Raw genomic sequence first — 11612 nt, forward strand, 5'->3', positions numbered from 1 at the left:
TTAACCAACCCAAGGGGGCGCTTGTTACCCCGTTACCCACCGAGCTACAGATCTCTGCACGGGGGCTGCTGCCAATCCCAGCATCCATCACCAGGTGTGCTGCGCCAACATCCACAACATCCCTGATGTCACTGCGCTGGACCTGCTGACTAAAGCAATATGGAACTTGTTTTTAAAATGAACTTCTCACTTTGGAACACAGTAAGATTGTGCATGACAGCAATGCTTGTTTTTGTGTGTGTGTACTGTATGTCCTTTATTGCCATGTGTGGCTCGCTGTTGTGCTGCTCCACGTGCCTTTCTAACTGCCCCTGGGGGGGGTAAATAAAGTGATTTGAATGAAATGAAATGAGGCCTTGGGGCAAGTGTCCAACAGCGCTCTACCTGGGGACCGGAGCCATGGGGACCTACGCCACCAGCTGAGGGGATCATCCATCGAAAGGTCTTCTCTCTCTCTCTCTCTCTCTCTCTCTCTCTGTGTGTGTGTGTGTGTGTGATGACGGCAAGGACATTCCCACAATGCCGCTGCCAACCAGAGCGCGCCAAGCAAAGGGCTCCCCACCACCAGTGGACCAGATGGACAGATAGCCTATTTCTGTTTTTTTTAGCCCCCTCAAATAAATTGACCAAAAAACAATTATATTCTGTTTTCGCTTTGTCTTCGGAGATTGGAATTTAAATCAATGTAAATGTTAAGCAAATGTTCTTCGAGACACTATGGAAGAATGAGTGTGGCCAAAGTAAATGTTTAACCAAGAATCCAATCATGACAGCTGGGTCAAGCCTTAGAAGAAACAATTTATTTAGACAAATAAAGTAGTTTTCTAAAAAAGAACAATGATAAAAGTGGGCAACTAGTCTCATTTTATTTTAACCTTTCAGTAGTGCCCAGTAGACCTATACGTTTTCTGATTGGTCAGTACCCAGGTCGCATCACTCCATCTTATTCGAGGTAGTTGTTTGAGTTCATTGGAAAATAATCCCCTGTACATTTAACATAAACTACGGTTTAACTGTATAGATATACGTTTTACAAAGACGGTCGCATTCAAAACAGGAAGCAACGCTTTATAAGCCATTCAAACAGTCATGGTAGGTCTCTTTAAAGATATTGTCCTCACGGAAGGTTATCACGCGCAGCCACCAGAAAGTAGTGCCAGTTAGTTTGGAGAGTAACTTTATAGGGCGCACAGCTGTCAAGCGCTCCAGTCCCCACGGGCGTTCATCTGAGGAAGGTAAGACGCAACTAACCCCCTGCAAGTCTGAATGAAAGGCTATTACTTGTGTCTGCTGGTTGTGGAGCCAGCTTTGATTTGAGTAGCTATAAACCTAACGAAATATCCCATGATATCCAATTTGACTGCAACATTAACTGACATTACATCTTAGCTAGCAAATGATTGAATAAGTGGTTGTTAATAGGCTACTGTACGTTGTGCTCTTCTGAATTAATGTTTCAGACTTTCTTGCCATTGTAGCCTAGTTTCTTTAATGTTCTGTCAACATAATAAGCCCTACCTCAGAACATCTGTTATGTCGCTTGGCAACTGCGCTAAAACGCTTTAAATGACTTCTGTGAAGGTCCTTGCAAGTCGTTTAGTACACACAACACGTACTGTGTGTTTGTTCTTGAGCCTTTTAAAGATTAAACACTTTCGTCTACTGCATTTGACACTTGACCTTTAGTCATGTGAACTATTGCAACCCGACGGTTGATCCCTTAAGTTTGTAATAAGTGTCTAATAACGTTGCCGTCTCCCCAGGACCTTCCCGGCAGATCCATCTCCTACCATGGCAAAGGATAGCGGCTCCGCGTTCATCCAGCACCAGCAGCTGCATGCTGCGATGGCTGACTCCTTGCTGGAGCACACATGCCTGCTGGACATCGACTCGCACCCCTCCGTGTCTCGCAACACTGGCATCATCTGCACCATCGGTCAGTAGCGGCTACTTAGCCTGCACTCATCTACTCACAGAACAGACGCCTTCACCCAGTCAGACGGGCAGTACACACATATTCATTAGTAGCCTACAGTAGGTGGGATCTCGGGATTACGCACATGTGTACTTGTTGTCATCAGAACCTCCCTGTACCAGGAAAGCACACTATCCTAAACTGTCTTATCCACACCGTCTAAATCACACATACTGCTCCACTTGTTCTTGTCTGTCTATCCAGTTCCACTTTGATTTGCTATTCTATGTCCACTGTTAATGTTCCTTCAACATCAGTGGAACATAGTAAATAGAGTATCAGGGGGCTCCAACATCAGTGGAACATAGTAAATAGAGTATCAGGGGGCTCCAACATCAGTGGAACATAGTAAATAGAGTATCAGGGGTCTCCAACCTTTTTTCCTCCGAGAGCTACAAGACAAAATGAACATGGCCGAGAGCTGCTGTTTTATAGGCTATTAGTAGAAGCATGTATTCAAATACCTGAAACAGCTGAAAAGTTTTTTATGTTTTAAGGCTCCTTTCAATGTCTTTGTAGATTGTGAATTGATAAGAATATTATCAGCTTTGCCAAGTGACTTTGTTATCAAATTCGCAAACATTTTCCTTGAACCTTATTTTGAGAGCTAGTCAGAAACAGGTGGGGAGCTACTGGTGGCTTGCAAGCTACCTGTTGGAGACCCATGGTGCTTGATAAGCCTTATCTCAGTGTTGTCGAGTAAAACGGGCAGGAAAAACAGCCCAGGATGTGACTTCTCTCTGGCGTTTCCTCACAGGACCAGCCTCCCGCTCTGTGGAGATGCTGCAGAATATGATCAAAGCCGGGATGAACATCGCTCGCATGAACTTCTCTCACGGAACTCATGAGGTGAGCGTGTGCCGAGATTTGGAGCACTCACAACCCACCAAACCCAGAATACGCTACCTCACAACCCAACCCAGAGAATCCACCAAACCCAGAATACACTACCTCACAACCCAACCCAGAGAATAAGCCACCACACAACCCAGTTTAAAGAGAGAATACACCACCTCACAACCCAGTTTAGAGAGAGAATACACCACCTCACAACCTAGTTTAGAGAGAATACACCACCTCACAACCCAGAGAGAACAGTGCAGTAAGCAGCCTGTGGCTTCATGTCATTGTGTTAAAATATAGAAATCGGGTCACTGTCCTGACAGTGCTGGACAGGGCAGCTGCCCGCTGAGCTCTGTGAGCATGTCCTGTGTCACTGTTGCTGTCGCCGCGGCAGCAGCCGAGGCCGGCCCACTGAGTGATGTCGCTGAGAGCGGGCGGCCGTGGCGAGTGCTGAGCGGCGCGGGGGAAATGTCAGGGCCTGAAAGATGATCTAGTAGCCTTTCCTAACCCTCCGCTGCCCCGCGCGCAGCCTCGCCACTGCCGCCTGAGCCTACTGACCTTTCCCCTTTAAAAGTCAGGAGTCCGCCTGGCCTTTAGGAGTCCGCCTGGCCTTTAGGAGTCCGCCTGGCCTTTGCATCGCTGCAGACATCATGCGAGAGAGCAGGGCATCAAATCTATAGACGTCTCAGCCAGTGATACAGATGACACCTTAGACGGAGCTTAAAATAAGATCAAGACAACAACGTACGCCAGCTTGGAGACATTTACCAGTCACTCGAGGAAAGCGACATCTGAAGTTCAAAGGTCATGGCTGAATCCCATCTGACCTGTTGCATTTAAGCTTCGACCCACAGGAAAGGTTAAGGAGAACAGGCTCCGCCTCTGCATCATGGAACAGACGTCTGTACAAGAGCCGCTAGATTTCAAGCCCAGTCTGACGTCTTTGGGCTTTTTAAGAACCAAGCCTATAGCCTAGCAAATCTGCAGTCTGTACAGGTCAAATGGTCAGATCAACATTTTCAGACAAAATGAGGACACAAACACACAGACACACACAGACACAAACACTTCAGCTCAGTCAGATATGAACCTGTTCACCTTCTCAGATCGTTAGTTTTGGAACAGTATTCACCATTAAGTGCAACTCCATCGTATGCATCAGCACAGTAGATTTAAGCAATAATAATAACAATAACAATAATATTGGGTTTTTCAACAGCATCTAATGCAATTCAGCATTAAAGAAGGACCGGAACTATCCGTTTTAGACGGTTTGTTTTGATATGCTGTCTATCGTAGATTATTTTTATATGCAGGTCAAGCACAGGAGTTAAGTACATAGTTATAGCTAATGTTTAAGTTAGTGTGTGGTTGTTTCAACGTTGCACAGTTGTAACTACTGTAGTAGTGTGTGTGGTTGTTTCAACGTTGCACAGTTGTAACTACTGTAGTAGTGTGTGTGGTTGTTTAAACGTTGCATAGTTGTGACTACTGTAGTAGTCTGTGTGGTTGTTTAAACGTTGCATAGTTGTAACTACTGTAGTAGTCTGTGTGGTTGTTTAAACGTTGCACAGTTGTAACTACTGTAGTAGTGTGTGTGGTTGTTTAAACGTTGCATAGTTGTAACTACTGTAGTAGTCTGTGTGGTTGTTTAAACGTTGCATAGTTGTAACTACTGTAGTAGTGTGTGTGGTTGTTTAAACGTTGCATAGTTGTAACTACTGTAGTAGTGTGTGTGGTTGTTTAAACGTTGCATAGTTGTAACTACTGTAGTAGTGTGTGTGGTTGTTTAAACGTTGCATAGTTGTAACTACTGTAGTGTGTGTGTAGTCGTGGCCATGGAGTCCTGGTGCGGTGCCAAGGGGGTGGGTGTATTTTTAGGTCATTGGAATTGCGAGCCCTGCCCACGCGGAAAGGTCACCCCACTGCCACGGCACCCGTGTGTGTGTGTGTGTGTGTGTGTAACTACACACTGGAGCCATGCTTCACCAGGGGCACCCGGGGCACTAGAAGGTGCAGGGGCAGAAGAAGGCCACGGGCATTAGGGCCCTCCTGCCAAATTACGGCTCATTATGCAACTGCTGTAGTCGAGGACAAGTTTGTAACCCGATGCCCCATCACTCTGTGTAGCGCTGAAAGAGCACTGATATCTTATAATGTATAATAATATGGCTTTTCATAGCTGAAAGATCACTGATATCTTATGGTATACTGTATAATAATATGGCTTTTCATAGCTGAAAGACCGCTGATATCTTATGGTATACTGTATAATAATATGGCTTTTCATAGCTGAAAGACCGCTGATATCTTATGGCATATAATAATATGGCTTTTCATAACTGAGAGATCACTGATATCTTATGGCATATAATAATATGGCTTTTCATAGCTGAAAGACCGCTGATATCTTATGGCATATAATAATATGGCTTTTCATAGCTGAAAGATCACTGATATCTTATGGTGTATAATAATAGGGGTTTTCATATATTCCTCTCAGTCCAACTCAACAGGTGCATTAAATTATATTCTGCAAGTGTATGCCTGCATTGTATTTGTAGTTGCACCGTAATAGGTATTGTCGTATCACTGGTACTGCAGTTTTTAACCATATCAAGATATGATTAATTACGCACAATGTAATGAGGTTTACCTTTTTCAATAACGTTGTGATTACTGACTAGTGAGGCCACACAGTGTCAATTTCAATTCAATTTCAATTTAATTCACTTACAGAAAACATGGCAAAACATTACAGGTCTCGTGGCGCTTTACAGAGTGTTAAACATTCAGAGAGCCCATGAGTGACGGGGGCGAGGAGAAACTCCCTAGAGATGGAGATCCATATAGGAAGAGACCTCGGACAGATCCACGACTCAAGGGCCCAACCCATCTGCCCAGGGTCAGTTACAGGACAGTACGTCATTTAGTGTCAGTAAGGGTCCACACAGTGTACATGCAGTGTACACGGAGTGTGAAGTGGCAGGGGGGGGGGGGGTGGGGTTGGAATAGCTGACCGCTGAAAAGCAGCCAGAGTATGTGGTTGGATCATGCCCCTGTCCAGCCACAGAGACGTGGAGATTAGGGATGGGTATTGATAAGTTTTTATCAATATCGATGGCATTATCGATTCTGCCTATCAATCCAATTCCTTATCAATTCTCTTATCGATTCCCAAAAAATGTAGGTGCACCCACATTTTTCATTGCATCGCCTTTAACGCCAAAAGGTCACCTTTTATCGCTCTCCTTTCATATAATATGAATGATTTTTTAACAATAAGGCGTAGAAAAAGCTTGTCTTTATTTAAAACACAATAAGGAATATACATATTCTTTATAAAGAATTATAAAGATGTATATATATAGCCTACAGTATATATGTAATATAATATAATTCTTTATATATTCTAATCTATACTACTGACATTTCTGATATTCATGACATTCATGACTATTCATATTACAACTCTGCCTCTTTAATTCATATATCAGCCCATATTGAAGCCTCAAATTGTAAACAAATTAGCATAGTTGGCTAGCTTATTATAGTCTACTGGTTGGACTGTTCAGTTTCCCCACGTGTGTTTAAGTTACAAGGTAGGCTAATACTTTTTCTCCTTGGGACAGGCCCTTTTGAGTCTTAGAGTTGGAAAACATTGAGATGATCAGTCAACTTGAATGCAAGAGTTTGAATCAAATTTGTGCAGTAGCCTACGCTATGATGCTAACCGAAATTAATTATAATGTCGCTAGTTGTCTTCTATGCGTCATTGTGCATGTCGAGGGGCGGGTGTCCAGCGCGCACGAGAGAGGGAGAGGGAGAGAGAGCGGGCCAAGGGGGTTACTTATATATAGTTTGGCAAAGTTGCACGCATAGTCTACTATTAAAACTTGTGAAGGAAACGTATGCTTTCACCCGTGCAGCGTCAGGTGCACCTAGAATTATTTTCAGGCACACTCTTAAACATTTTGGGCGCATATGCACTCTGGAGCCCTGGACCGGGCAACGTTAGCACCCCTCCGTAGGCTGTCGAACACATGACACTCTTGGACCTTAATCCCATGCTTCACGGACAAATGTTTTAACATATTGCTGGTATTACTACCCTTACACGATAACAATACTGTACTGGTTGCAGACGGCAGAATATTCATCACGTTTAGTGAAATGGGGCCAGGCTTTGGATCTCTTCCTCCTCTCGGGGTTGACTTGTATGAGTCGTCGCAGAGGGCGTGTAGTAACTGAAAATTTCAGGAAAACCGGAAAAAGTCCGACGTCATGCAGGCTGAGGGAATCGTTATGAGAATCGATAACAAAAAAGACGTACGATGTCGATGGAATTGATAAGTTAAACCCGGTTCCAAGACGGAACCGGTTATCGATGCCCAACCCTAGTGGAGATGGTAGAGGACTGTAGGTACAGTAGACCTGGTAGACCTGCTGACGAGTATGAATATGTCTGTCTTTTCAGTACCACGCTGATACCATCAAGAATGTGCGTGAGGCTGCAAAAAGCTTCGGGCCAGGAAGCATTGAATACAGACCCATCGCCGTCGCCCTGGATACCAAGGGCCCAGAGATCAGGACTGGACTCATCAAGGGGGTGAGTGGGACCTGCTCTCTCTTCCACCATAACACTAATCTAAGAGTGTGACCCACTAACACCCATCTGAGTAACCTTAGCAATGGAGTAAAGTTAGCCGTGGAAATGCATGCCTTGCTAACATAGTTTCCCCTCTAGCATAATGCTATTCTGATTAGCAGTGGAGTAAAGTTAGCAGTGGAAATGCAGGCCTTGCTAACATACTTTCTCTTCCAGCAGAACACCTATCTGTGTGAGGTTAGCACTGGAAATGCAGGCCTTGTTAATGTGCTTTCCCCTCTAGCATAATGTTATTCTGATTGATGTTAGCAGTGGAAATTCAGGACTTGCTGACATACTCTCTCTTCCAGCAGAACACCTTTGTATGTGGAAATGCAGTGTTAACATTTTGGGGTCACCCCTATGTTTCCTGGGTCCTATGTTTTCCCCAAAAGGGCCCTATGTTCCCCGGTTGCAATACATACCGGGGAACATAGGACCCTTTTTGGGAAAAGCGGGGAACATAGGACCCTTCTTAAAATTCAAGAAAAAAAGGGTCCTATGTTCCCCAGTCCCATACAAAGTGGGTAACATAGGACCCGGGGAACATAGGATCTGGGGAACATAAGTACGCTCCCTTCTGATTGATGTTGGCAGTGGAGTAAAGTTAGCAGTGAAAATGTAGGCCTGGTCAACATGCTTTCTTTAACATAATGCTACTGTGAGTGATGTTAGCAGTGGAAATGCATGCCAGCTAACACACTTTCTCCTTTAGCATAATGCTGTTGTGAGTGACGTTAGCAGAGAAAGCCGTTGTATTGAGAAGACAGATCTGAGGGTTGTGATCTAACAGCGCTGACTGTTGTGTCTGCTCCTTAGAGTGGTACTGAGGAGGTCACCCTCGTCAAGGGCGAGACCATCAAGCTCACCCTGGACGATAAATACATGGAAAACTGTGATGAGAAGCACCTGTGGCTGGACTACAAGAACATCACCAAGGTGGTGGAGGTCGGAAGCCACATCTTCATTGATGACGGTCTCATCTCTGTCAAGGTTAAGAACATTGGTGAGTTTGAGCACTTACTGTATATATTTCTTGGCGGAAGAATGATTATCTATAAATTATTATCTAACAACCTAACAACGGCCCTTAGCTGTTCTAAATCAGTGCAGACGACAGGCTCTCTGAGCTTATTGCTTAAACAGGGACAGTAGTACACAATTAGCCAAGTGTTAATAACAAGGACAGTACTACACACTTAACCTAGCAAGTGTTAATAACATAACAGGGACACTAGTACACTCTTAACCAAGTGTTGACAACAGGGACACACTAGTACACACTTAGCCTACATGTAGCAAGTGTTGATAACAGGGACACACTAGTACACACTTAGCCTACCAAGTGTTGATAACAGGGTCACACTAGTACACACTTAGCCTACATGTAGCACGTGTTAATAACAGGGACACTATTGTACACTCTCAGCCTAGCAGGTCAGTGCAGCAGTCCCTGCTCAGCTCCAGATGATTGGCTCAGGTTGCTAAATCATGTCAGACTCTGATACCAGACCACCTACCTTGCTGCCAAGTTCTCCAAGTTCCCCCTGTCCGTCCCTGGCCTCAACTGTGCCTGTGTACCTGTCCACAGGTAGCGACCACCTGGAGTGTGAGATTGAGAATGGTGGTATGCTCGGCAGCAAGAAGGGTGTGAACCTTCCCGGAGCTGCGGTGGATCTGCCTGCCGTGTCTGATAAGGACAAGCAGGATCTGCAGTTCGGTGTGGAGCAGGGCGTGGACATGGTGTTCGCCTCCTTCATCCGCAAGGCCGCCGACGTGCACGCCGTCAGGAAGGTGCTGGGAGACAAGGGCAAGGACATCAAGATCATCAGCAAGCTGGAGAACCACGAGGGCTGCCGCAGGTGGGTCACCCTTGGACACACACAGTAGAGGAGCTCACAGTAGACCAGTTCACAGTAGAGGAGTTCACAGTAGAGGAGGAGCTCACATTAGACCAGTTCACAGTAGAGGAGGAGTTCACAGTAGAGGAGGAGCTCACAGTAGAGGAGGAGCTCACAGTAGAGGAGGAGTTCACAGTAGACCAGTTCACAGTAGAGGAGGAGTTCACAATAGAGGAGTTCACAGTAGAGGAGGAGTTCACAGTAGAGGAGGAGTTCACAGTAGAGGAGGAGTTCACAGTAGAGGAGGAGTTCACAGTAGAGGAGGAGTTCACAATAGAGGAGTTCACAGTAGAGGAGGAGTTCACAGTAGAGGAGGAGTTCACAGTAGAGGAGGAGTTCACAGTAGAGGAGGAGTTCACAGTAGAGGAGGAGTTCACAATAGAGGAGTTCACAATAGAGGAGTTCACAGTAGAGGAGGAGTTCACAATAGAGGAGTTCACAGTAGAGGAGTTCACAGTAGAGGAGTTCACAGTAGAGGAGTTCACAGTAGAGGAGGAGACTCAGCTAAGCACATGCACCCCTCAGCTCTCTCCGTTTTCTATAGCTTCTGATTTAACTCACATGGATGAATCATTTTCCTGATTGGCTGAATCTTACCTCTTTGGCAGAGCATTTACCCAGACTATATACTGTAGAAAGCTGACTCATACTGTAGAATGCTGACTCATGCTGTAGATGAGTAGAGATGTGTAGATGACGTACTTATCATGAAGATGCTTTAGTGGTTGAGAAGGGGATTTAGCATTCAGGTCAGTGAGAGCACTAAACTCTGAGTGTGTTGCATGTTGAATGATGAGTCTGCTGTGGCTGCGTTTGTGCCACAGGTTCGAGGAGATCCTGGAGGCCAGTGATGGCATCATGGTTGCCCGCGGTGACATGGGTATTGAGATCCCAACAGAGAAGGTGTTCCTGGCACAGAAGATGATGATCAGCCGCTCCAACAGAATTGGCAAGCCCATCACCTGTGCCACCCAGGTGAGAAGGGGTCACACAGCCATGCGGTTCACTTCTCATAAACGCTATCTATCAAGCTAGCACTGCAGTTCACTTCTCATAAACATTATCTATCAAGCTAGCACTGCGGTTCACTTCTCATAAACATTATCTATGAAGCTAGCACTGCGGTTCACTTCTCATAAACATTATCTATCAAGCTAGCGCTGTGGTTCACTTCTCATAAACATTATCTATCAAGCTAGCACTGCGGTTCACTTCTCATAAACGCTATCTATCACACTAGCACTGCGGTTAACTTCTCTTATCTCCCTCAACAATGGAATTCTCTTCTCTGATTGGCTGATGGGGTGGCCATTAACTTCGTATAACCTGCTACCTATGAAGTAGTTCCCGTATAACACTTGAATATTAATTCGCCAAACCCGTTGCGAAGTTTAAATGAACTGTCACGTTGCATCCAAGCTGAAATACAGACGTGCAGAACCATAGTAACAATGTAGCATATGACGGAGGTGGATTGTAGCTAGTTTGATGCCATGTAGGCTATAAAAGTAGCGATCTTTCAAAGTCAAAGTTAATCAGAATCCTGGGATATGGCCGCTTGACAACGGGAGAGATAGAACTAACGACTGGCTTTTGGCCGTAGCAACCAGCCATTTAGAACTAACGACTGGCCTTTGGCCATAGCAACCATCCACTTTAGAACTAGTAACGGCAGTTTTGTCCTGCAAGTAGAAAGTTGATATGTGGCGGAAAGTAGTCCCACAGTCAAGACAGTTTTAGCGATGTTAACGGACGCAACGGTGGAATAAAACTATGTTCTAAATATACAGGTTATGAATACAAACGGGAGATAAGCGGGATAACGGCCTTCGAGGTCGACCGGTTCGATGGAAATAATGGCACGGCGGAGGTAACTCCGTCTCCGTGCTTCGCACGTCGCCGGAGTTCTAGACCTCCACCTAGCCATTATTTCCATCGAACCGGTCACCTCGTCGGCCGTTATCCCTTACATAAACATTATCTATCAAGCTAGCACTGCGGTTCACTTCTCATAAACGCTATCTATCACACTAGCACTGCCGTTCACTTATCATAAACATTATCTATCAAGCTAGCACTGCGGTTAACTTCTCATAAACATTATCTATCAAGCTAGCGCTGCGGTTCACTTATCATAAACGCTATCTATCACACTAGCACTGCGGTTCACTTCTCATAAACATTATCTATCAAGCTAGCGCTGCGGTTCACTTCTCATAAACATTATCTATCAAGCTAGCGCTGC

The 11612-nt window shown here is 45.1% G+C and overlaps 1 protein-coding gene across 1 annotated transcript in view; it reads left to right on the plus strand.

The window, feature by feature from the left end:
* Window positions 1-1159: 1159 nt before the first annotated feature.
* LOC134094415 (pyruvate kinase PKM-like) overlaps window positions 1160-11612 on the plus strand; it is a 17563-nt gene continuing 7110 nt past the window's right edge. Inside the window, exons 1-7 of the mRNA XM_062547925.1 lie at window positions 1160-1235; window positions 1764-1936; window positions 2733-2824; window positions 7296-7427; window positions 8286-8472; window positions 9058-9328; window positions 10192-10342. Of these exons, the coding sequence (XP_062403909.1) occupies window positions 1792-1936; window positions 2733-2824; window positions 7296-7427; window positions 8286-8472; window positions 9058-9328; window positions 10192-10342 (978 nt within the window). The 5' untranslated portion in view covers window positions 1160-1235; window positions 1764-1791. The remainder of the gene's footprint in view (window positions 1236-1763; window positions 1937-2732; window positions 2825-7295; window positions 7428-8285; window positions 8473-9057; window positions 9329-10191; window positions 10343-11612) is intronic.

This window comes from Sardina pilchardus, chromosome 10 (assembly GCF_963854185.1).
Source record: "Sardina pilchardus chromosome 10, fSarPil1.1, whole genome shotgun sequence".
Classification (NCBI taxonomy): Eukaryota; Metazoa; Chordata; class Actinopteri; order Clupeiformes; family Clupeidae; genus Sardina; species Sardina pilchardus.